The sequence below is a fragment of the Psittacula echo genome (genome assembly GCF_963264785.1).
Source record: "Psittacula echo genome assembly, chromosome: 4".
Lineage (NCBI taxonomy): Eukaryota > Metazoa > Chordata > Aves > Psittaciformes > Psittacidae > Psittacula > Psittacula echo.
In genome coordinates, this window is record NC_137738.1 from 59,163,632 (window position 1) to 59,190,640 (window position 27,009).

Consider the following 27,009-nt stretch of genomic DNA (forward strand, 5'->3'; position numbering starts at 1 on the left):
GGGTCGGAGCAATCCCAGGCAGAGCTACAGGTTGGGCAGAGAAGAGATTCAGAGCAGCCCTGCAGAGAAGGACTTGAGGGTGTTGGTTGATGAGAAACTTAACATGAGCTGGCTTCAGTGTGCACTCGCAGCCCAGAAAGCCAACCGTATCCTGGGCTGCATCAAGAGGAGCGTGACCAGCAGGTCGAAGGAGGTGATCCTGCCCCTCTACTCTGCTCTCGTCAGACCTCACTTGGAGTATTGTGTGCAGTTCTGGTGTCCTCAACAGAAAAAGGACATGGAACTGTTGGAACAAGTCCAAAGGAGGGCCATGAGGATGATCAGGGGACTGGAGCACCCCCTGTATGAAGAGAGGCTGAGAAAGTTGGGGCTGTTCAGCCTGGAGAAGAGAAGGCTGCTTGGAGACCTCATAGCAGCCTTCCAGTATCTGAAGGGGGCCTACAAGGATGCTGGAGGAGGACTCTTCATTAGGGACTGTAGTGATAGGACAAGGGGTAACAGGTTCAAACTTAAACAGGGGAAGTTTAGATTGGATATAAGGAGCAAGTTCTTTACTGTAAGGGTGGTGAGGCACTGGAATGGGTTGCCCAGGGAAGTTGTGAATGCTCCATCCTTGGTGGTGTTCAAGGCCAGGTTGGATGAGGCCTTGGGTGACATGGTTTAGTGTGAGGTGTCCCTGCCCATGGCAGGGGGGTTGGAACTAAATGATCTTAAGGTCCTTTCCAACCCTAACTATTCTATGATTCTACCCTAGAAAAAGATTATCTTAACTAACACATGGTGCTGCTTATGAACTTACAGTAACTGATGTGCCAGCAACTATGTATTCACACAAAATATATTTCACAGGTGATACCTGACTCCATTACACTGCACATGACAGCTAATCGAGCAAAATGGGTTGTGTGGGAAGATTTTGAAAATCAAATGGGTTTCTAATTTAGTCTTTGAGGTCCAATACTTTGCACATCATAAATCAGTGGTTTGGGGTTTTTTTCCCTAAATATATAAATCTTAAAATGTTGCTAAAAAAAATAAAAAATTAAACATCATTGCGAGTCAGACAATATTAGGTTACATATTGCAGATAATCTGATAGTTGTACCTGGACTCCTGTTTGTTGCAACTAAGAAGTTTCTCCAACTCTTCAAAGCAAGCAAAATACAGTACAGTGGGTAGAAGAGGAGGAAAGGAAGAAGTTGTACTTTTTCTATCCTGGATTGCATTTAAGACTGTAGAAGCCTATGAGCTGGTAAGTGAAATGATAACCAGTCACAGAACATGTTTCTCCCTGCTTAGCCTGTCTGGAAAGGATCCAGTTTGGCTTCTTGAGGCTGACTGGATTTTTTTTCTGAGTTTGAACTGAGCACCGGGAATCTCGCACTGGTACACTTCATTATTCCAGACTGACAAAGCAGTATTCTAGTGCATGCCTTCACATGGGCAGATGCCTTGTGTGGTACTTTGAAATCTTAGGATTTTAAGAAAAATTTATAAGGATAAACTGAGAGGATCAATATAACCTAGAAAAAGGTATGTGGAGAAAATAACAGTAATGCTATAAATTACATAAAGTAATTAGGTAAACCCTACACATTAGGAACTACATAATAGCAAAAATGTGGCTTGATGCTCTGGTTAATCCAGGATTGACAAATACCAATATATGGTTTGAATTTGCTCCTAAATGTGACTTCATGTATTGCACATGACTACATAGAGACCTCATAGCAGCCTTCTAGTATCTGAAGTGGGCCTACAAGGATGCTGGGGATGGACTATTCATCAGGGACTGTAGTGACAGGACAAGGGGTAACAGGTGAAAACTTAAACAGAGGAAGTTTAGATTGGATATAAGGAAGAAATTCTTTACTGTGAGTGTGGTGAGGCACAGGAATGGGTTGCCCAGGGAGGTTGTGAATGCTCCATCCTTGGCGGTGTTCAAGGCCAGGCTGGATGAGGCCTTGGGTGGCATGGTTTAGTGTGGGGTGTCCCTGCCCATGGGATGATCTTAAGGTCCTTTCCAACCCTAACGATTCTCTGATTCTATGATTTTATGATAGGTTTAAAATTAATAGCAGTTACCAAAAGCAGAACAAAGCATTTTATAAAGAATGTAAAATCTGTATCGCGATATAGCTCTCAGGCAGCTGCAGAAGCAACATTCTCTAGGGCCTGCTTTTTTTATTAAATATAACAGCAGCTCTAGTATAGTAAGTGCAGCACATAACAAAAAATAAAATTGAACAGTTAACTTGAAATTTGGCTAAACTTCATTTCCAGCCGTGCTTCTTTGTGGACATGGAGTATACTAACAGCAAACATTATACCCAATTTTTACCCTTATCTGGCCCAAATAGCAAAGGCCTGCCTGAACTGTAAGCAATATGCGAAATACCCCATGGACTGCAGCACCAGTAATTCAACAGACAAAGTTAAGCAGAAAGAAAAAGCACAAGTGTAACTTAACCTGAAATTAAACCTGTACTTGAAAGTCAAATGAACAAATTGCAAGGAAATGCCTGTCTCAGTAGCTTTCTAATGACAGCATTCTCTTTCAAGTGCTTGTCTGTAGGTACATTCACAGTGTGGCTGTACTAGCATTAAAAATGGGAGTACTCCTACTCTTGTGTTTAAGAACATGCACGTGATTCTCTTAATTCCTTTACACGTGAATCCTACTTGCTTAGCTACATGTAGCCCAGTCCAAGCAGTTCCTCAGTTCATTAACTTTTCTACTGAATTGTCATTACTGTGGTTGCACAGGAGCTTAACAGGGGCAGTGCTGGAGTAGCATATTCTTCTAGGCTTTGGCCACAGGCCCTGACAGGCTTCAGATGCTACATAATGTGTTTGGAAGCAGTTTTTCCCACCTCTAATGCAGTTTCAGCTGTACAGCTTGGGAGAACACCACACTCCTGGAGCAGCAGCGCAAGCCTTGTGCCTTTAGGTAGTGATGGCATTGCTTTAAACTATCACTAGGGAAAACTGTTTACAGCCTCCTAGCTGGGAAGCTTCAACATCTCTGTCAACACATAACCCCACACCACCAAAGCAGCAGTCAGACTGACAGCCAGCATGATCCTGGACTCACCCTGCACTCAGACAAGAGTACCAGAGCAGCTTAAATTTATCTCTTTGGCATTAATACATTCTAGTGGAGGGCTTAAGTTTTCACTGAGAGTCTCAAACTACACAAGTCTTAGATCACAGCAGCAGTTTGTGGAATGAGATGTGCTCCTTCTACAGGTGGCATAAAGTTAGAGACTGTTAAAGCTGGAGACCTCACAAACTCACAAGAGTGGAGGGCATTCATGTGACAGCAGCACATCTGTAGAAAGCACTTCCTACCTCTTTACAGCAGTTTTTATTTCATTGATTTATTTACAGAAACCAAGTGGAGATGTGGACTTGCAACCAGTTCCATCTCCTCCACTTGTTTATGAGAAATACTAACATCTGTCAGAGCTAATGACTACAGCAAGCCTTGCTTTCATGTTGCCATAATGGATAGAATTATGTGCATGCCATATTCTCATGTCAGTTATCAGCACCATTTATAGAAGAGAAGAATATTATTTAAGAGAAAAATATTACTGAAGAACACTCTTGAGGTAAAAAATGTGGAGATAAGTTCATAGGAAACCTGTAAACTCCAGGCAAAGCTAAAATAGAAAACCATTTAGACAAATCTTGAGTTTCTTGGCAGTCAGTCTAGAAAACAGTTCCTAAAGGGTAGGTTGCTGAGACTGTTAGACATGATCTCTTGATGCTACAAACTGGAATTACTTCTTTTCATAGAGGACTCAGTTGGGCATTTTCAAGAGTGTTACTTGAAATAAATAGGACTTAACTGTTTAATATCCAAAGTACAATTAGAGAAGTCTAGCATCACAAAATAGGTTCTGTTAAACTAATGAAACCTGTACCCAGACATGAGCAATTTAAAGGTATTAGGCCTTCAACAGCAACACAAGATTTCCATGTTTGTATGACACTGGGGATATCACCATTGCTAGAGCTTTGCAGAGATGGTTGAACTGCAGGTATTTTTCCTGCAAGACTGATCACATGGCACTGATAAAGTCTTGTTGGTTGCATTTGCTTAGCACTGACATTCCTAGCCACTAGCTTCTTGTCTACTGTCCAGATTAGATACTTGTGTCAACTTAATCTTAAGAGACAAACTTCACCTTGAACTCTCAAAGTCAGTCGAAACTTAAGTACCATACATATAGGCAAGAATTGTTACTTAAGACCAGTAGAAGAAAAGAGTTATTCTACTTAAGAATTTTAAGTGTTTAATATTGAAGAAAAAAATACAGGTTAGATGAAGACACCAAATCTCAAGTTTTTAGGTGTTCATTTAGGCAAACATTTTTAGCCTCAATAACAGCATCATTTTCATTTCGCTTCCTTTGACATCCTGTCTCATTTTAAACTACTGCTATGTTAACAGTTGAGATGCATCACCTACAAGGGCAAAGAAAATTTAAAGTAATTTAGGACAAGCACAAATTATTTCAGAATTAAACTATCTGGCAGCAAAAAAACACAAAGCGTGAAGAGTAGAATTGCTGGATCATCACTACAAACAATTTAAGCGAACTTTTATTGAAGCATTAAGTTGTGGTACAGATATTTTTAAATGATCAAAGTCTAACACCACAGAAATTATAAACACCATACTCCCCCCATCCTGATCACCCTATATAGTTCAATAATCCATTCAACAGCTTTCATTTTTATAGCTGAGGCTTATGCTTCTATCTGTAAATTGTGTACTTCAGTATTACTTGAAAAGGGATCTTCAGTCTTCTTAAAGGACCTCAAGCCAAAAAACACCAGGTCAGCTGGGACAACGTTAAAGAAAAACTAAACCCAAACAAAAAAACCCACTGAAATATTGGTCCTCAGTATTAACACCAAAAAGCATTAGTGCCATTTACAGCATGTAATGCATAACATTGGTAAAGAACATCAACAATAGATTTAAAAAAGAAAAAAAAAATCAAGCTGTTCCAACCACTTGATTTCTAACCAAGCAGACTTTAGTTTAGAAGCACTAGAAAAGGGCTTTATTTATAAATATGGAGGGGGGGAAAAAAAAAAACCAACCAACCCACCAAAACCCAAAAACCAACCATTGCGTCAAACCAGAAAGAGTCAAAACATCACTAGGACAAGAGGGGTAAAAAAATAATCTCAATTTTGTAGTTAACATGCTGGTCTCACAGCTGTTAAAATCCCAGTATTTGCAAACATAGCTGAAAGTGTGCCAGCTCTTTCAAGCCTGTATTTTAGTCAATACCATTAAAGTGACTTTGAATTACACTTATTCATGCTCTATGAATAGCATTCTACTTCACTTCTGTCCAGGTGTCCCAGACAGTTCTTGTTCTATGCCTTCACTTTAATGCCCTCAAGTCACCATAAGAGGAACCACCTTAGTAGTTAGGAGGAAAAAAACAGATGAAGTCACAACACTCAAATACAACGTAAGTCACATGCACAACAATGTCACAGGACTGTCACAAGACAGAGGCATTAGCTTTGCTTTGAACAACAAAATGAAGTGACACTGGACCAGTTTAGAAGCACTCTTTACAGTTAGAAGTAATAGGTCACAGGTTTTACCCAGAGTAATCCAAATCAATCAACACACCCAGACTGGCAAATCCCACTCCTTCATTAGATATACCCGCCAGCACCCAAGAGCACCAGCCTCTTAGTCTGACATAACTGGTGATTAGGAAAGAAAATGTCTGGTGCCAAAATGAGCTTGCACTTTGCAGAGCTGTCACACAACTACACCAAAGCACTTATGGCGTGACTCAGCATTTCCCCTATCAAGCCTTGGACCTTCTTCGAATTCTGCCATTGTGTAGTAGTGTGACACTCAGGGATGTGGACAGATAAAGAGGCATTAAGGTAAGATGAAATTTTACCAGCATTAGTACCGAGACCCAAGTTTCTAAAGGTAAAAGACCAATGCATTAGCCCAGTGTTCCAATACAGCTGAGCAAATTCCTTTAAGCTTTATTAGAGCATGAAAAGTCAGTCTGATTTAAAAATAAATCAGCCACCACTTGTAGTAGCAAAACTATTTGTAACTGTTTTAAGAACTTTTTCCAAACATGGACATGTTAGTGAGGAATCAGTTTCATTAGAAATCATAAAAGTTTGTCAAAAACTGTTTTAGACTGAAATCATAACATAAATGAAAAAGAGTGACGATTTAACAGAGAACTGTCCCCAGTGAGCAGGTGGAGGCTAAAGCCTAATGAGGACGAAAGCCTTGTCTGTGGGGAATTTTTGGTGATACCTGGAGAAAAACTATACTGTGTGCAATTCTACCTGAATCATTTTTACAAGTGTTGTAAAGTTTCATACAGTAAGATTTTTCTACATGCACTTCAATTTCACAGCAAGAGTGGCATAGAGTACCTAAACACAGAAGAGAGCATTCATGCAAGATATCTAACTCCTTGATATAATAATGCATACAATTCAAAATGGTTATACTATGATTACACCTAGGGCTTTCCACAGCTACAAGGTGGTGGGAGTGGAAAGCATGGCCCCCTGAATCATTAACTAGAAAGCAACCACCACCTTCTATATGGGATTTCTTTTTCCGCTTTTTCTTCATTCTTAATCAACTATGCTGTTGCTGGCGATTTTTTGTGAAACTGGTAAAAACAAAATTGTAATCACTGAATTGGGCAATCTGGTGATCAAGACGTTTAAACCCTTCAATCTTCTGAGCAGAAGAGAACACTGTACGACATTTAGAGCTCTAGAAAACAAAAGAGTGAAAAAGTCACTTTTGTAAACTTAGCATTTAGAGATAGCAAAGCTGTAAGAACCACATTTTACATGTGGTTCTCATGATACTCCAGGGAGATCTTACAGCAGCCTTCCAGTGCCTACAGAAAAGCCAGAGAGGGAATTTTTACAGAGGCATGTAGTGACAGGACAAAGGGGCAATGGTTTTAAAATGAAAGAGTGTAGATTTAGATTAGAGATAAGGAAGAAGTTCTTTACTGCATGGGTGCTGAGGCCCTGGAACAGGTTGCCCAGAGCAGCTGTGGTTGCCCATCCCTGGCAGTGATCAGGCCAGGCTGGACAGGGCTTTGAGCAAGCTGGTCTAGTGGAAGGTATCCCTGCTGATGGCAAGGGGTAGGAACTAAATGATCTTTAAGGTCTCTTCCAACCGTAACCAGCCTAGGATTCTGTGACTAGCTGGCAACATCACCATAGTACAACTGACAGCTGAAGCCAAATCCAGAAAAATATCAAAGCAAGAAATTATGCCTATACAGAACTGCACAGGAAGTCGTTAGAGTACTGAGATTGGGCTGCCCTATATTAATATTTTCTTAAGTTTCCTGGAGATCAGATTTAGTACATACCAAAGCAATACTGAAGAATATTTCTACTTTCCAAAGAAATTACCATGCAGAGATAAACTGTAAACTACTAATGCTCCAGTAAAACAAACAAACAAACAAACGCTACCCTTGCTTTGTTTGTATTTGTGCATTTCAGGGTCTGACCACCTAATGTAAAAAGCTCACCTGATTAACAAAGAGGGTTGTCACAAATTTTCCTGGCTTGAAAACCTCTACAACTTTTCTAATCAGATCATCATAAGAGGTCTGACTTATGTTTGTTTCAAAACTAACGTAAGAAAACTCTGGTTCCGGAGTGATGTGAATAGTCCAGTAAGTTCCCTGAAAAGAAAAAAAAAATATTACCAAATAGTAACTATTTATTTTAATATTAATTATCGCTAAGTGTGAAACTTACATCCGATTTCATCCCGTTCATTGAATACCCACAAGGATTGAACATTGTAGCATCAATAACAGAACCTGGTATCAGGTCACGAATTCCACTCATCTGAAATAGAAATTAAAATTACACCATTTAGTTTATCATACACCCTTACACTTGTCTAGATTTAAATCAAAGGCAGAATGAACAATTTAGGTAGCAGGACACCAGAATTCTCCCAGTAACAAGTCAGTTTGATAATGTGTACCACTGTAGATGAACTTGTTTTGCACCCTGTCACTTACCAAGTGACTGAGTGACAAGCTGCATGCAAGCTATCAGGTACACTGCCTCCTACTGAACCAAGCTGCATACCTCCAAGATGAGGGAACAGCTCAGGATTCTAAAATAGCATTGTTTAGTTGCTTCTTCAACTAAAACAGAAAATGGAGCTCCTGTTCAACCAGTATCCACAAAGTGAAGGCTGTTACCATTTACTCCAGAGTAACAATATATTTCTTTAGAATGAAGTACAATCCCAAGCACTTTGATTTTCCACATGGTAGCTGAACTACAACCAAATCTCAATAGCAAATACAGTATGAGAAACAAAGCCTAAGATGAAAAACCAGATCAAGTCAATGTACTTGTCAGAAAAACTTGTTTATGTCACAGGACCTTCCCATTGGAAAAACGAAGCAAAACCATCAAGTTACATTTAGACCTTAACCCTCCCTGGCCAAATGGCTCCAGGATTTAACCTTAACTCTGATACATAGATTCCCGTGGCATTCATTATCTTCAGTCTAAGTCTTACTCCTCCTAATCTCCATCCTTTAGCAGCAGTTACTCAATTGTGGTTTTATTTCTACTTCTCCGTTTTCCAGAAGACAAGCTTCCAATCATGCAAAGCACTGCAAACTGCTCAACAGATTAAAGCAGGGGCATTGAAAATGTGAAATTATACTCCTGAAAACATTCTAGATTTAAATCCCCAAAACAGCAATCTGACATTTTCTATGGCATCTCTTCTACCCCAAAATAAACCTTGTATTGAATGGTAAGTGAAATATTTTATTGCCACATTTCCCCCAGAATGCTTAGTTTTCAAGTGAACATACACGAGTGACATCATTTGCAGTAACACCATCTTTCATGTAGAACTGGTCCATAACTACTGGGTCAAGCTCACTCATCAGAATTTCCAGTGTCTGATCAGGCTGATTGGATATCCGACTCTCTGGGAAATCCAGGGTGTACAGGTACCTGCATAAAATACAGATCATGTATGTAATAAATACTAGCAGCACCAAGTTCTACTGTAAGGCCCAAAGATTTCAAAATCTCCACATACATACCAGCAATCAGAATTCATACGCCCCATGCAATAAGCTGCTCCATCTAGACAAGGAAAAAAAGTCTCCAGTTAATGCACAACAACTAATCCTTTATGGAAAAGGTTAGCTTAATTTCATATTTAAAGACAGAAATCTTCTGCAGAACACTTAACAGTGCATTGATACAGTCAGCCTTTCCATCAAATAACCAGGCATTTAACTTTAAGAATGTAAAGCCAATAATCAGGAAAACAGGCTCCCCTAGAAGGTGGCCTGGGCACCCTAGTTCAGAGTCTACTACCAGGAAATTCAGATGACAGCCTTGGCTTTGCATGGACAGAAGCCCTGGCACTCTTAAGCATCTATTTGATGAATTTATGATTACCATTTATTTTCAAAATAACTTGGGCAAGTACTATAGCATTCATGTTCCTTGAGAAAACTTCTCTGTCAGTTAAAATTCAGTGTTATTCTTGTAGGCTTTACATTGTATAAAATGTTTAAATTCAGTCTGACTTCCTACACTCCATTTGGAAGTCTTCAGACCTCAGTTAAGACAAGGCACTAACTGTCAAGTTTTGTAGGATTTACATTTTGATCTTGGCAAGTTAAGTGTCAGAAATGCAGAAAGTAAGTATTTACAGCTTTTTATTTTTATGCAGCCCAAGCTTGTGTTGGCTGCAGAACTGCAATGACTGAGGAGTGAATGGCCTGGCAGTCTGCATGTGTCACTTCCCACTTCACATCAACATTTCACACAAGCTGCACAATTTTGCTTAAGTTTCATGAACCTACTTGGGAAAATTTCATTAAGAAACTCTACTTCTTCCTGGAAATTCCTATGTGGGTACTCCTGGTGGGAAGGCTTCATGAAATTCTTACGTGAATAAAAGAAGCTCTGAAAAAAGAAGGGAAAAAAAAAAGTGCATCATCACAGCTACTGAACATACCCACCCACCTTGAATATAAAGATCTAGAAAAATGCAAGCACTTATCATAAGCTTTCACAGGTCCTAAGCTTTCATTGTCAAAACACTGCTACCGGTATTTCTATTTCAGAGGCATACGGTTATTCCTAGCTTAATTTCTAAGCCTCGGGAAACACCTCCAAATCTGTTTTCCACAAGAAAACATCCGTGACTTCAGCACTGACAATACAGACATGAAAGTCTTTCACCCTTAAGTAACCTTAACTCAGCACAATAGCACTTGTAAGTTAGCATCCTTTAAGAGGAAATAGAAGGCTGAATCCTACAGCAAAGTAAGCAATCTTAGATGTCAATTTTCCCATTATAGGAAGCATAAATGGCAAAGTAAGTTTCAGAATATTTAATAAAATCAGTGAATTTGGAATATTCATAAAAAGCTTTGCACATTCTAAGGAAGATGAAGCATTTTTGACACCTTACCTGAATTGAGTCAAACCCACTGTACTCCCTAGCAAGCTCCAACAGGGGAACCAGTGCTTGCAGTAAGAGGGTGGTACCACACGTCTTCAAAATGAAACGTCTCTTGGAGACAAACATGCTACTCTCACTGTAAAAAAAAGACGTGTTAAAAATATATTAAGTGCTCTACATAAAAGCCAGGAGACACTAGTTAGATCTTGCTTCTTATCCCAACCTGCATTACTGTAAGTGAACATTGAGCATACGGTACATAAACAAGCTTGGCAAATGGATCAAACCAAGACACTTCAGTTAACATCTGAGAGCTGTTCATGGTTTCCTGAAACAAATACCTGCAGCAAGTGTGATATTGCACAGCAACCACACTTCAAGAAGAGAGGTACTACATGTGTTACACATCCTCAGTCTATTCAAGGAATTACAGACATGCTGTGAAGCAGGTACACAACAGACATTCTATTTAATTTCTTAACCCAGACACAGAACAAACTTGAAATCTGACTTACTTGGATCAAATAAAGCCTATGAAAACATGAACTCAAAAAAGGCAAAAGCCTTTTCATAAACTGCCTGCACCTTCTCCCTCAAGGTGGTAAATCAGCACCTACCCACAAGAACAGGAAGCCTCATAATGAAAGTATAGCCATAGCTATAGGATATGCCTTATACGTAAGATTCAGAAGTTAACTATACATAAACCATAAGTCAGATACTTAACTACAGTCCCACTGAATTGGAGACAGGTATTGATACTACATCCAGAATATTTACATGTGTGTAACAAGTATCTTCTCACCAAATAACTGAACAATGGGAATACAAGTCCAGCTTAAACAGCATTCCAAAACTGAGTTTAAGAATTCGAAGGTTCTATTTCATCCAGCACACAGTTGCAAGGAGTTACATTTCAGAATTTTGTTTCAAATATCCAAAGCTTGCGGAACGCAGACTTCAGCACAGTTTCTTGGGCTAGCTTGCTTAGCCCAACCTTGCCCTCAAGACAGTCCTTCAGAGTATACAAAAGCTTCAGTTTTTGTAATCTGAAGTAAAGCAGAAAATGTCACTGTGTCTGTGAAGTTCATGTAGAAAAAGCATGAAAGTGCTTTGTAAGATGAAAAACACATGGCAAAAGTAGCATCCTTACAACTAAGTGCTGAACAGCACAAAAACTCCAGGATTTTGGAGAAGCTACATTTTCACAGATGTCCTTAGCTCAGCTGCAGGAGCTGTTCCCCTTGACTGTATTGTCTGGAGTTAAAGCCAATCCGCTGGTACAGTTTTTGCTGATCCAAAAGTGACACCTACATGCACTATTCTGCTGAAGTAATCCTAAACCTCTTAACTGGTGAGACTTATTTATCTCTGGACAAAATTCAGTGATCAGGTGCAGAAATACCATGGCTGTGTCCTTAATCTTTAGCTAAAGAAAAAAATACAAACAAAAAAAAGACAAAAACTTTGCTCACATGAGACCTCACTTGGAGGTCACACCATGTACAGTTCTGGTGTCCTCAACATAAGAAGGACATGGAGCTGTTTGAGCAAGTCCAGAGGAGGACCACAAGATTGATCAAGGGGCCTGAGCACTTCCTTTATGAAGACAGGCTGAGAAAGTTGGGGATGTTCAGCCTGGAGAAGAGAAGGCTGCATGGAGACCTCATAGCAGCCTTCCAGTATCTGAAGGGGGCCTACAAGGATGCTGGGGAGGGACTCTTCGTTAGGGAATGTAGTGACAGGACAAGGGGTAACAGGTTCAAACTTAAACAGGGGAAGTTTAGATTGGATATAAGGAAGAAATTCTTTACTGTGAGGGTGGTGAGGCACTTGAACAGGCTGCCCAGGGAAGTGGTAAATGCTCCATCCCTGGCAGTGTTCAAGGCCAGGTTGGACAGAGCCTTGGGTGACATGGTTTCGTGTGAGGTATCCCTACCCATGGCAGGGGGGCTTGGAACTAGATGATCTTAAGGTCCTTTCCAACCCTAACTATTCTATGATTATATGATAACTATGAAAACATTTCCACTACTGAACAGAAGCATGGCAGTACTATGCTTAGCAGACCCCTACAAACTGTAGTCACAAAGAGTGGGATCTTCGCCCAAGGCTGGATTCTCAGGCAAGTGGATCCCATACGATAGCTTGAACTTTTTACCTCTTGGAGACTGAAATAATAAACTAGTGGCTTACCTGAGTACATAAGCTTCCTGCTTGTCAGTTTTTGTCACACTTATGATCAAACAATGCACATTCTCCAGAAGTTTGTCCCACTCAATCCTGTAAAGAAATTATAGAAGAACACAAAAAACCCAGTTAAAACAAACTGAAGCTTTGTGGAACCCTGGGTAAAAAGTACAGCCCCAAACAAGACTGCAGCTCTTTTCTTGAGTTGCTGGATCTGAGAGCATGAAAGGCAAAGACTTTTTATACAGGAACTGTACCACAATACAGTAATATCCAATTCTTGGCTCAAGATCTGTTAGAGTAATCTGCTACACAAGGACAATTGTCCAACTGCAATCCCAAGCACCTAATTAGGCAAATCAGGATAACCTTAAATCCTGTATCCCATATGTACTAAGATAAAATTCATTGTTATAACTTAAGGCATGCTTTAGGTTGAATCTCCATGTACTTCAATCACAGTAGCCACTGGCAGCTACTACAGTAATAAACCAGCAAGTTAACATGTTTTATTTGCCCAGCTTGGAGTCAAGTTCATAGTTTTTTAGGGATGGTTTTCAATTAAATTGTCTCAATGACCTGAATTGATCTTTGATCAATCAGCACCACAGAATTCTTTCTCTGTAGAAAATATAGAAGACTTGTAGCAAATAGTTTGCAATATTACACTTACAGGGAAATAAACTGAACTGTTTTCATAGACTGCAAGTTGAAGCTACAATGCTAGATTTCAGTGTTGTGGTAGGAATTCAGTATTTCAATTCTTTACTGCAATTACTTGTTCTACAAGGAATTTTATTAAAAAAATAAATATCAAAATCAAAGGGCTCAAATTAAGCCCAAACACTTCCAAGTACTCATGAGGAATGACAGACTTGGGGGGGGGAATAAATTTGGTTGTCACTTCAGTCCTGTATCTACACCAGATCAGTAGAATCTAATATAGCAGAATTTGCTATAAAGCAGACAGGAACAGATACAACTTCCTCAAGCTGCAAAATTACAGACTGCCAACTGCTCTTCTTCTCCCATCCCTCCCTTCTCACAGCATACTCCACCCACAGGTTTGTGATGGCTCTTGTGCTCAGACCTGTCAAGAAATTTACTAACCCAGCTTAAAACAAAGCTGCCCATCAGGGCTGGAACAAACACAGGACCCACTGCAGCTGGTAGCACAAAACTGCTATTTCTTTCACCACCAAGCAAGCTATTAGATTAACTCAGCTGCCCATGTAACTATCAGCCTAATCCTTCCCTCAGAAGTTAGGTCTCTCTCCCTTTGACACTACAAAAGCACGGTAGCTGTATTTCAGGACAGAGCACTCACTGTTAATTCTATCAGCAGAGTTCCACCAGCAGCCACCATCTTTCCCCTTGGAAAACCAGTCAGTTTACAAAGTTCAAGTTTCAGATTCTGCTGTACATACAGGTAAAATATCCATATGTTCTTTGCTTCTCTAAACACCCCAACAAATGTCTTAATTTCTCCCTCACTTAAGAATGACTCTTGAAACTAAAATTCCGTACCTTCACTAATACTTAGGTCTTTTACCTTTGAAAGTGTATATTACACTAAATCAGGATATTTATACTGAAGGCAACCACAATATACTTAAATGAGACTTGCACTCTGGGCTCCTTTTACTCAAGACTGAAGCTATTAAAAATGTGTTTAAGAGAATCCTATACATCTCAAAATCCCTCAGGATTATGTGTCAACCTGAGCAAGTTTCTGAATTCAGGGATATAACTAGATACTTAAAATCAAAGTCAGGTTTTCCGTACCTCCCCAGTTAGTGAACCTTGATGAAATACTTTCCTCAACTACAAACATGGCAGCCCAGACCACTTGAACCTGCATGTCATTAAAAAATCCAAACAAAAAAACAACCCAAAAAACACACACACAACACCCCGGAAAACCGAAACCACAGCCTGTTTTTAATGCTCAGCTGAAGTCCCACACATTTATTCAGCCCTACACTTATGTCACTGACTTGGGTTCAGCTATGTTGCTGATACTCAAATTTACACAAAAATGCAAGTGTCTGCTCATCTCTGAAAAACCTGGAAAATGCAAAGAGTGAAATAGTTTACACTATACCTATTTTTTAAATGCTTCTAGGCAATCATGCTATTTTGCTGAGGACTGAAGGACGATCATTTTCTCTGTAAGCTACAGCACACCTGCAAAAGTTGGCCAGCCTTAGTATATTCCCTCTAACATCCTAATATACTCTTCCTATAAACTGAATTATGTAACATGCCAATTTGTTCAAATCATTCCAGCATCACTGCTGGCGATATTTCATCTGCTGTTAAAGAAGCACCAAGTGTCTGACATAGCACTTACGGAAGATGAGGCAGACTTCCCTTACACTGCCTGATGCTGAGCTGCAGTAACCCCATTTGTACATTACTACAAATCTGATTTTGTACTTGTATAAATCAATGGGTATGTAACTATCCAAGCTTTGCAAGAGCATACGTCTTGGCCTTCGCAAGCTTCTTACCTAGTCAGACAGTCAAAACCTTAACATTACGTAGACAACTGAGAATTTTCTTTAAGTATTACTGTAGTGCAGTTCCATCCAGATACCTCAGGAAAATGGCTCATTTAAGTTTCAGTCACATATTAGCAGAGAAAGATGTAAAAACTTTGGTGTGCAAGTAGTCCAGCAATGAGGGGTCAGTACAGCACATTAAGAACAATACAATATTGCATGTTAAGTCCAAAGCCTAAGAAAGTCCGTAGTTACACTTGTACTACAGCTGGCATTTAGATACTACAGCTGAAATTTGCAGTTGCCCAAGACTTTGTTCCTTAAAACTTTGCTCAATTCTCCACTATTTCACTACAGAAACCACAGCTAAGCGTATGCTACATCTTGTGTTGAACCTTTAAAGGAATAAAGGACAAGTTCATAATTTGATCTATTTAGGGAAAAAAGCCTGCAAGTTGAGGAACATAAAAGACACCAGGCTTGACCCAGCAGCAGACATGTAACAGACTAACAAAGGGCTGCAGCACCCAGGATGAGACGTGGGAGAAGTTTTGCAGTGATACTGTCCTGTCCCTTATGTATTTTAAGGTTAAACACAAAAAGTTACAAAAACACCATTAAAATGCTGGATTTGATTTCAATATAATCTATTTAAACAAGATGACCTTAGTATTTGACATTTTCCATTGTTTAAAGCAGATCTAACAAAGAACATCTGGGACTACTTTGTACCAAACAGACAGAGTTCACCAGAAGTCTAACTCTTGCATTTCTTCCTTTTCTTTAATCCGTGTAACTGTTACTAGAGACAAGCAATGTACATCCACACTTACTGTAGATACAAGAAAATCCACCTTAAAAACAGTAATTCAATAGTTATCAAGACATGTATTGCAGCTGATCCTATTTTATTTTAGCAAATGAAAAATATCCTAAAAGTTAGTAATTGGGAAATACTTGATAACTTTACTACTTATTTCATAACTGATTTTAAGTGGCAAGCAAAGCCTCTAACTGAAGAAAGAGAATCAAAGAGATTATTTCTCAATAAAATGCTATCATGACCTTCTGCTCTTCAAAATTCCCCTCTCAATGGTATTTGGACATAGTAATGGTATTGCTATGTCCAAATCACTTCCCATAACCAGACATCAGAACAATCTCAGACACTTTAGAAACTTTTCTCCTATACTCAAGCCAAGCATACTAGAAAATGATGCACAAATCACTTATAGCTAAGTAAGTTCTGTAGCAGAGCTGTATCCATTGGAACTCCAAACCAAAAATGCATTTGTGACCAACTCCTCGCTGTTAGGTAGGCGTATTTCACACTTTGTTCCAAAACTGTAAACTTCAAGTAACTGCCACCTACCAAAAGCCAAAATAGTTTCTCCAGCAGACAAAGCGTGCATCTGAAATGGTTGCACATGCTCAGAGAATGCCAAATGAAAATGGAATACCTCTACTCAACTGTGAAAAGCAGTCCATACTTGAATGGTAGAAAGCTGTTTCTTCTATACTTAACCATCAGAACATGTAAGAGAAAAACATATCAAGCTCAGCAATCTACTTTACACCTGTGTTGCAATATTTAGTGCCATACTGGCACAGCCTTGTTACCAGAACACAAATAACTTTCACACAAACTGCTACCCAAGTACGTCAGTACAGGAAACCTATCAGAACAGAGAAGCATTTTATTTACAGGAACTATGCCTTGAGCTTTTTATGAAATTAATAGTCAACAAACCCTCTCAACCAAGTTCAAAACCATCATGTTTGCTCCCTGTCCTGAGTTCAGCAGTAGCAGTCAGTTTTTCTCCTTCTTAGTAGCTGTTGCAGCACTGTGTTTTTGACTTTCAGCCTGGGAACAGAGCTGATAACACCGATGTTTAGACTGACCAAGGACTTTGTGCGTCTCATGCTCTGCCAGGGAGGAGGGGAAGCCGGGAGGAAGCAGGGACAGGACACCTGACCCAAACTAGCCAAAGAGGTATTCCATACCACAGCACGTCATGCCCAGGATGTAGAACTGAGAGTTCCCGGAAGGGCTAGATCACTGCGGGGTGGGGGCGAGGTACCGGTTGGTGAGCGGTTGTATTCTCTTCCCTTGTTATTTCCTTTATCATTATTATTATTGTTGGTAGCAGTAGTGATTTGTGTTATACCTTAGTTATTAAACTGTTCTTATCTCAACCCGTGGGAGCTGCATTCTTTTGATTCTCCTCCCTGTCCCTCCAGAAGCGGAGGGAAGAAAGGTGGGGGGGGAAGTGGACTGCGTGGTTCTAATTTACAGCCTGGGCTTAAACCACGACAGTTCGTTTTGGCGCCCAACGTGGGGCTTGAAGGGTTGAGATAACAACAGATCTGACCGAGGCACAATGCTGATTTATTGGCTCTCAAAGCTGTTTCTCTTGATGTCACAGTTTCAGTATGCTGTAGCTTACTTAGAGCCGGTATTTGCTGTGTTAGTGTTTATCAAGTGTGGGCCTTGGGCTAGGGTTCTTGTTTCATTGTACTTTATGGTAATGGCTTGTAATGCGGGGGGGCTCCGGCAGCAGGGCGGGATGGACGTGGCCGTGGACTTGTACCTGGCCGTCCCGCTGCTCTTCACCGTCCTGGCCCTCGTCCTCGCCTCCGTCTTTGTGAGGCTGCGGGGAGCTGAGGGGGAGCGGCCCCGGGAGCCGGCGGCGGCCGAAGCGGCCCGGGAGAGTGGCCCCGGGGAACAAGCGGCAGCGGGGCCGGAGGCCGGCAGGGAGGCGGCTGCCGAGGAGGGGAAGGAGGGAGCAGCCGAGCAGCGGGAGGAGGTGGAGGAGCTGAGCGCCGCGGCCGAGCCCAGCCCCGCGGCGGCAGAGAGCATTCCCCAGCAGCAGCCCACCGAGCCCCGCGAGGATGCAGGAGACCCTGCAGCACTTTCCAGCAAGGCAGAGGAGGAAGATCTGGACTCGGAAAAAGAGGAGCTGGTGGTGAGAGAGCCTTCAAGCACAGCAGCTGCACCAGCCCCAGTGACAAGTACAGCAGCATCATTTGAGAGTTCTGAAGGGTTTGAATGGCCTTTGGGTACCCTTGGGACCTGCCTGCTGATTGTGATGGGGATCACCATGTTGGCACACACACAGAGTGTGTTCTACCCATGACCATTTTGTCTGATCCCGAGAGTTAAGCAGAGTCAGGTTTGGGTCTTGTCTGGGTTTAGACAATACAGGGGGACCGAGAGGTTTTCCCCAAGGCTGGACAGTCATGAGTGTCATGGTGTGTGGGACAGGATGGGCGAGTATCTAATCCCCTGGGCCCCTCCAGTGCTTTGGAAGCGTCGGAGATGGAAGGCAGCTGTGTGGAGTCCCCGACAACAAGTTGCAGAGATTGCTGCAGGGGAGGGTGAATTATTTTTGGCCCGGTGGGCCCATGACACTTCAGGCCATCAGGGCAGAGATGCAACGTACAGATGGGCCCGTGATCGAGGGGTGGACTTAACAATGGACACTATTGCCCAGGTTATTCATGAGTGTGAAACATGTGCTGCAATTAAACAAGCCAAACGGTTAAAGCCTCTTTGGTATGGAGGACGATGGCTGAAGTATAAATATGGGGATGCCTGGCAGATTGATTATATCACACTCCCACCAACCCGCCAAGGCAAGCGCCATGTGCTTACCATGGTGGAAGCAACTACCGGATGGCTGGAAACATACGCTGTGCCCCATGCCACTGCCAGGAACACTATCCTGGGCCTTGAGAACCAGATTTTGTGGCGACATGGCACCCCAGAGAGAATTGAATCAGACAATGGGACTCATTTCCGGAATAACCTTATAGACACTTGGGCCAAAGAGCATGGCATTGAGTGGGTATATCACATCCCCTACCATGCACCAGCCTCTGGGAAAATCGAACGGTATAACAGGCTGTTAAAAACTACACTGAGAGCAATGGGTGGGGGAACTTTCAAGCATTGGGATATACACTTACCAAAGGCCACCTGGTTGGTCAACACCAGAGGATCTGCCAACAGGGCTGGCCCAGCCCAGTCAGAACTTTTACATATTGTAGAGGGGGACAAAGTTCCTGTGGTGCACATGAAGAATTTGCTGGGGAAGACAGTCTGGGTTATTCCTGCTTCAGGTAAAGGCAAACCCACTCGTGGGATTGCTTTTGCTCAGGGACCTGGATATACTTGGTGGGTAATGCGGGAAGATGGGGAAGTCCGATGCGTACCTCAAGGGGATTTGATTTTAGGGGAAAACAGACAATGAACTCAATTGTACGCTGTTGCCTGCTATAGCCATCAACTAGAAGTCTGCAGGGCACCAGTGACTGGCCCTGACTTCCCTCCGACCATCATCCCAACAGAGAATGAACTTTGATAGAACCGGATGAGTTCTACAGTAAAGGAATGATCAGCATCAGCAGGCAACGATCCAACACTGCACACAGCTTCTTCTGCCCTGAAAGACTGTTCCAAGAGATGGAGCCCAACATCATGAACCGAACGGACTCAGTAGCTTTATAGGAGTTGGTCCGTGCACTAAGATAACAGTGCACTGAGATGAGAGTGAGGGTATATGGAAAATGTGGGATCTGAGCATGACGTGAATGGTATGGAATAAGGGGTGGATACTGTCCTGGGTTCAGCAGTAGCAGTCAGTTTTTCTCCTTCTTAGTAGCTGTTGCAGCACTGTGTTTTTGACTTTCAGCCTGGGAACAGAGCTGATAACACCGATGTTTAGACTGACCAAGGACTTTGTAAGTCTCATGCTCTGCCAGGGAGGAGGAGAAGCCAGGAGGAAGCAGGGACAGGACACCTGACCCAAACTAGCCAAAGAGGTATTCCATATCACAGCACCACATGCCCGGGGATGTAGAACTGAGAGTTCCCGGAAGGGCTAGATCACAGCAGGGTGGGGGCGAGGTACCGGTTGGTGAGCGGTTGTATTCTTTTCCTTGTTATTTCCTTTATCATTATTACTATTGGTGGTAGCAGTAGTGATTTGTGTTATACCTTAGGTATTAAACTGTTCTTATCTCAACCCATGGGAGTTGCATTCTTTTGATTCTCCTCCCCGTCCCTCCAGAAGCGGAGGGAAGAAAGGTGAGGGGGGAAGTGGACTGCGTGGTTCTGATTTACGGCCTGGGCTTAAACCACGACACTCCCTTATTTCATATTTCTGAAAAATAAAGGATGAATAAGCCATGAATCAAGTCTCCCTTGCCAGATAAATGATACTTTTGAGTGGAAGTTACTGGCCTATTCTGAGCCTTTACCTTCAAGGGTAGAACAGGTTCTTAACACAGGAGTCTAGTATATCAAGCAGTAACACAAAATTGCTGCTTCAGACCAACTGGGAGGCAATAACAGCAATTTAACAAGATAAAGAACTACATCACTAAGTTCTTCCTATCAGCAATTAACAGCTTCTACAAGCATATCATCCCACCACCCCAGTAACAGTACCTTGCTAAGGCAGCCTGAACAGCAACGGGAAGAAAAGTTGCTTTGCAGTTGTGCATGAATTCTTAGGAAGTAAATCCTATGAAACTCTTGCAGACAGCTCAAGCTGCACACATACTCTAGCACAGCTTTTCATCAAGACAGCTGACAGGTCTATAGTAATCACAGCAAAGCATTTTCATCTTGTACTTTAGTGTAAGACCTTGTTTTAAAAGCAAGCATTCAACTGCAGAGCAAAGCAACTTTTTATTCCCTCATCTACTAAGTTTTTTAGGAGCCAGATATATCAGCTACTTCATTAGCAGGCTACAGTTCAGTAGGCAAATTCCTACCAATGCCACAGTCCAGAGCAGTCAAACTCAATGCCTTGCCTAAACTGACAATGCAGAGAAGATGTAGCCGAGGCATGTGGAAGCTGGCTAAGCATCAGTGTCGGCAGTTGCAGCGTTAGTTCCATGGATCCTGAAACAGGTAGATAACAGTACAGAGCAACTACAGAAAACCCACAAGCTCCTTAAAGCACCTCCTAGCAGCTCATGCATTTTGTGTAATTCACATGCAGAGAACTGCATGTGAATTATTTCCTGTAAGAATTATAACCGAGTTTATAAATTGCTGTTTAAGATGGATTATCTTTAACTATGTCCACACCCTGAGACACAAGGCACTGGCAACTTGATAATTTTACCTCAGCAGTATCTGTGGAGTGCACAAAACCCACACACCCTCTATGTGCTCTGAACATAGATACAGAGAAAGACTGCCTGCATCTCCCTTATCTTTAAATTAAGAAACCTTCCAGGGACACACACTTAATCTTGAATAAAGGACAGGCATCTGAATGTTAAATTGCATCCAAAATGCTCCTTAACTAGAAGGTCCTGAGCCAACTGCTAAGAAGTTCCCCAAAATTCTGAAATGACATCAAGATATTACAGCAGTGGCACAAAGATGGTCACAGATAGTCCTTTAGAATCAGCACACTTCTGTTGCAGGCCTTTTATTATTGCAGTTACAGCAGTATATATGGAATGGCAACTCCATGCTTTATATCCAAAAATATTTAATGGATATCCCTGACACTCAAAATGTTTAAGGAAGCATGAGCTCCAATAGGCACATCAGGGCTTCCACAAGACTTACAGGCAAGATTCAGGGCAAGTTTGAAAGTCATCTTTTCCACAAGGAACATACTGTAAGGCAGCAAGTATCTACCATAAGCCTCAAATCTTTCTGTTCTCCTGGCTGACTAAAACAGCCATTCGAAAATCCCTTTCAGGAACACACCAGTAGCTACATATTTTAATAAGATGCTTTATGGAGTCTCACTAAGGGACCAGATTTTTGACAAACTGACTAACCAAATTCCTTAGCAGTTTCAGTGGTAAGGTAGGAAAAAACTAAAAAGCCTTCAACAGAAGTCTTAACTTCCTGCAAGCAGTATCACAATCAGTAGAAACAGTAGTGAGTGTAAAAGGGCTTGCTTCCTTTGTGTGAAAGCATTCTTTAATTACAACTGAGTCACAACCATTTTACCTCTGATTTTGAACTTGTTCACTGAAATCTAGTTTATGAATATCAATTTTGATGAGGAGAAGCCTGAATTCTTACATTAAGTGCTCCAGACTACCTTTCATCTCCACATAAGAAAGTTTAGCATGCACAATGATAGAAGCCCTTATCCTGGCACAACCCTGCCATCTTCCCAGGCTCCACACAGAGCAGGGCTACACTGTTTTGTTCCAAAGCACTCAGGATTAAGAGCAGAGTAGGGCTCATGGCCCAGCCTCCTTATGAATTCACTGTTTGAGACAGGCAAATAACACTGCTGTTATTTGGACTGGGGGAAGGGGTAGAGGTGCAGCGGCACTGCAGCACTGAGTTGACTCAGGCTACAGGGTGCAGTACAAAGCAAGTATTTACAGGACTTATCAGATGCTTGACTGTATTGGTGCTTGCAAGTTTTCATGTAGCACAGGATGAGAAACTCATGTCACTGTCACTTCCTTTTGCCCATCACCACACTTTTTTCTCAAGTTTTCTGCATGTCTACATAATTTAGACAAATAGAAAGCACACTAAAAGTCCATAAACAAGCTTAATTTCAGAGTATTCTTCAGGGTTGAATGCTTTAGATATAAACTTTTAACACTTGCATCACTAACTTATGTTTTAAACTTCTGTAGGCTCCAGATACACCTTGAGATGGGAAATACATAGTTGCACACCATCTCAAGGAATAAACGTATTATTTTACTGCAGGGATAGTAGAATGCACTACTGACTCATCACAGAATTCCAGGGCTTGTGGCACAATAGTTTTAATTTTTTTTTTTTTTAATTTTAGCAGCTTTTTTTATATATAGTTCAAGGTTATTATTTAAAATAAACATGCTTTACAAGCACAGTTGATAACAAGTGCTGAAGGAAAAGCAAATTATTTTGACACCACCAAAACTATTAACTCCATTCCACGTCTGTGCACAAGCAGGGTAGGCATCTTCAGTGCTTGCCATTATTTCAACCACAAGAACTTTCCACAGAACTGATTAGCAAATGATACCCTCACCCGAATAGCAAAGCCCATGTTCAATGCTTTTTAAGTTTATAGTTGAGAACTTTACTGAGTGTATTAAAACAGTATAGATCTCTTCTGAAACACTTGACACCTACCCCAACTCTTCTCTAGCAAGCAAGCTTGCCCATAGGAGGAGGAAAAAACCCAAACAAGCGAAAAAAACCACTTAACTGCATCAGTTCTTGAGCTTTCTTCCCCTTTTTTTTTTTTTGGCTGGTGATATCCAGCCAAGACTTTAACATACCCAATTCCTAGCAAGCACAGGCAACATAGTTTATTTTTTAGATTTGAACACCAGCTTAGTCATTCAGTAGATGAATGGCTCACATTTCACTACTAAGCAGGTATTACAATACAAAAGGCAAGCTCAACTGGTTTGGAACTCGATTCTAATTTAGCTATTGTTCTACAGTTTCAGCTTTGATTTCAAGTTCAACAGAACCAGTTTATTCAATCACCTGTACAGAATTAGCAGAGGGTTATGTTGCAAGTCAGATTTTTTTTTTTTCATTTGCATCTATCAACTGTAATAACTTAATTCTGACAGTGTTTCAAAGGAGAACGTTCATGCTAGCAGCACAGAATCACTGATCATTGCTCCTGGACACAGGTTAACAGCTATTTTCAGACCTGTCACAGCTTCCTACCAAGAAAGCACACAGCTTCAATTAACATCTTGTACTAAGAACCAGTTAACACAGAGGCCTCCAAAGCTTGTTCACCACTCAAACCGTGTTAAAGACCACATTTCACAGCTAACAGTTTGTATCTACTCTATTAAAGCTTCACAGCCATATCTAAACCATACAAAAACTGTCACAGTACCTGCCTTGCAATTACATTTAATGCTCTTGAGCAGTTTTAGAAGTCCAAAGTTCCATAAAGATGAGCCTGAGCTCACAAGCAGAACACCAGAAAGCATGAATGTGTCAATGAGGAAGGCATCTGCAGAATGCCACCTCTAAACTGGGTCTGTATATTCAAACTCCAGCATATTAACACAAAGTCAACTGAGTATTTTTGGAATCTTCCACATTTCAAGTAAAACAAAATGAATCCTGAAGCGCCTACACAACTCAAATGAGCATATATTTCAGCTAGGATTTGCAACAGTCTTCCAGGATTGCCTGATCATTGACTACACAAGCTGTTACCCTGTGATTATCTGCTACACCACTAAATCTCAAAAGAATTGTATAATCACATCTAATTATTCCCACCTTAAGCACATTATTCAGAAAGGTCTAAATTCATAAATCTGAAAGTTACATGAAAAAACTACTTCAGTACACCAACAGGTCAGTGCCAAATGTATTCTTCAGAGCTCCTGGCATAGCAGATATGAAGCCTCCGCTACCCATGAGCTAGTGGTGTGTGTGTATACATACACACACACACACACAACATGGGGGAAAGGCAGTTACCTGCCTACTGGGAATTCAGATCTTTGGATAGTTAACTCTATACATATGTAAACACAGAAAAATTGCTGAGAAACACCAAAGGAAAAGACAAATAGCGTACACTAAGCATCTCCTTTCAAAGGCACACTATCATTAACATGTTCCAAACACTGAGTACATCACAGCAAGGCCACCTTCAAGCTACCTGACCAAACCAGTGAGTAACAGTAACACACAAGCAGATCTGGATACACTGAAAACATTCTCCAGCTACTATCTGAATCTGAAAAGCTGAGCACTTTACTGATAGTTAGCTACTGAGGTAAGTATAACCTTCAAATTTGCCCTGCACAAGACAAGCCTACTTCTTTCTTTTCAATTATGTTAGTTAATGACATTTACATACTAATCCTGTCACCCCTGCAAACCAGTACATAGTTCTGGGTCTGTTCCAGGCTATATAAGCCAACTTTGCTTTGTAGCTCGCAGCTACCATCTTCTTACACTTTTTGGACACTTACGCCAGAACATAACTTTCTGGAGCTCTACACTTGGACTCTAAAGTGTCCTAGGCAGGTTGGATAGCGCTCTGGTCTAGTGGAAGGTGTCCCTGCCCCCGGCGGGAGGAGGGGGTTAGTACTAGATGACCTTTAAGGTCCCTTCCAACGCAAACCATTCTGTAATTACTGCAAGTGTTTCCAGACGGCCCCCGACTTCTAAAACACCGTACTGGTGATGGCGTACAGCAAGGACACCTCAGGCCGGTGTGGCCAGGCAGCGTCCCGAAGAGGAGCCGCCTGCCGGCAGGTGCCTACGCGGCAGTGCGCTCGCAGTGCCGCTGAGGCACAGTTCCGCCGCGGGAGGAGTGCCCCTGCCCGCGCGGGCCGATCGCGGAACACGTGTGCCGTGCGGGCCGCGGACCTGCCCCCGCCCCCCCGAGCGGCGGTGTAAGAAGCGCCAGCGCATTCTTCACATGCCCATTGGGTGACGGGCGCGGGCCCACCCCCTCGCGGCGCCCCGCTCCCATTGGCCCGGCCTTCTCAATGGGGGAACAGGCATCGCGAGCCGGGAGCGGAACCAAGACACTCACGTGTAAACCGCGGCTCCAGCCGCGATTCCCGGAAAGGGGGGGGATCCCCCCGCCGCCTGCCACGCCACGGGGAGACACGAGAAGGGCTCCCGCTTATCGCCCTCTTCCCCCTCCCTACGTGACAGCCGCTGTATGAACCTGTCCAGCTACACAGCGCCGAGAGCGGCTGCGAAACCGGCCATGTGAGGGAACCATCAATCCTCGTCGCGACAGCAAGAGGGATCTCCCTTTTCCCCTTCCAGCTTTCATGAACTGAGAATGAGATTCTTATCCCCCACTCCCCGCAGTACCGCACAGCCGGTCTCAACGGGCAGCGATTTTCCAAGCCTTCCCATCCCAAAGCCAGCCGGGGCGAGAGGCCCCATCGTGAAAAGACCCGCAGCTCAGCCACTACCAGCCGGCTGCCCGGAGCCGCAGCGAGCGCGGGGGCTTAGTGCAGAGGGATGGGCGCCGCTGCGATGACCCCGGCCGCCAGCAGCACTGCGACACTCTGCCACCCGCCCACCCCCCCCGAAGGCACTCCTGCCCGGCGCGGCACACGCCCGGCTCTCTTCTTCCCGCCGCCACATGTTGCCAGCAGGCACTGCACGGGGCTGCATGAGGTGGCGGCACGGAATGGCTTCCACGCCGTCCCCGGCACTGCCATTTACCCCTCCCAGCCCCGCCGCGGCCCCCCCTGCCGGGACTAAGGGAAGCTCCCTGCCTCTGCGGGAGGAAGGGGGGGGTCTCTGGAGGGCAGCGGAAGGTGACCCCCTGCCCTCCAGCGGCTGCGGCGACCTTGCACCGGCGGACAGGAGAGGCCGGGGCTGTCACTGAGGGAGGGGGGAAGGAGGCCGGCAGCCGCGCAGGGGCCGAACACGCCGCGCGCGCGCGGCCGCCGCCGCCACCACCAACGGCTGTGCCGAGCCACCCCGGAACCATCCTCCCGTCAGTGCTGCCGCCAGCCCGCGCACGGCCGCTACCCCCAGCCCCGCCATCTCCTCTCACACGCTCTCGCCCGCCGCCTCCACACCCAGCTCCGCACCGCTGCCGCCGCCACGCCCGGGCCGGGCCCCGCGTGCGCCGGCCATTCAACGGCCCCTCCCGCCCGCCGGCTGCTAAGGGCAGCGCTTCTACTCCCCCCTCCCGCTCCGGCCGTTAACGGACCTGGGTATGGTGCGAAGATCGCCGGACCCCTTGCTCTGGTGCGGCTCCTGCTGCGCGGGCTGCTGCCGGGCGAACCACACCTCCAACAGCTTCTCGGTCCCTTCGAAGAAGTGTGCACCGTTCTCCTTCATGG

The 27,009-nt window shown here is 43.0% G+C and overlaps 1 protein-coding gene across 1 annotated transcript; it reads right to left on the reverse strand.

Moving 5' to 3' along the window:
- Nucleotides 1-4,374: 4,374 nt before the first annotated feature.
- On the reverse strand, nucleotides 4,375-27,009 carry AMD1 (adenosylmethionine decarboxylase 1). The gene is made up of 9 exons (XM_080616130.1): nucleotides 26,877-27,009; nucleotides 12,713-12,799; nucleotides 10,526-10,652; nucleotides 9,912-10,014; nucleotides 9,138-9,180; nucleotides 8,901-9,045; nucleotides 7,813-7,905; nucleotides 7,581-7,736; nucleotides 4,375-6,799 (listed from the first exon to the last, which is right to left on the reverse strand). The coding sequence occupies exons 1-9, from the start codon at nucleotides 27,005-27,007 to the stop codon at nucleotides 6,659-6,661; spliced, it is 1,026 nt and encodes a 341-aa protein (XP_080472256.1). The 5' UTR covers nucleotides 27,008-27,009; the 3' UTR covers nucleotides 4,375-6,658.

Bases quoted from the DNA above. Each gene is read 5' to 3' on its own strand.
- AMD1 (XM_080616130.1), bottom strand. From the start codon at position 27,007: ATGAAGGAGAACGGTGCACACTTCTTCGAAGGGACCGAGAAGCTGTTG. The intron at 10,653-12,712 runs GTAAGCCACTAG...TTTTTTTTACAG, and splicing joins CAGGAAGCTTATGTACTCAG to TGAGAGTAGCATGTTTGTCT. The intron at 10,015-10,525 runs GTAAGGTGTCAA...TTCTTTTTTCAG, and splicing joins GTGGGTTTGACTCAATTCAG to AGCTTCTTTTATTCACGTAA.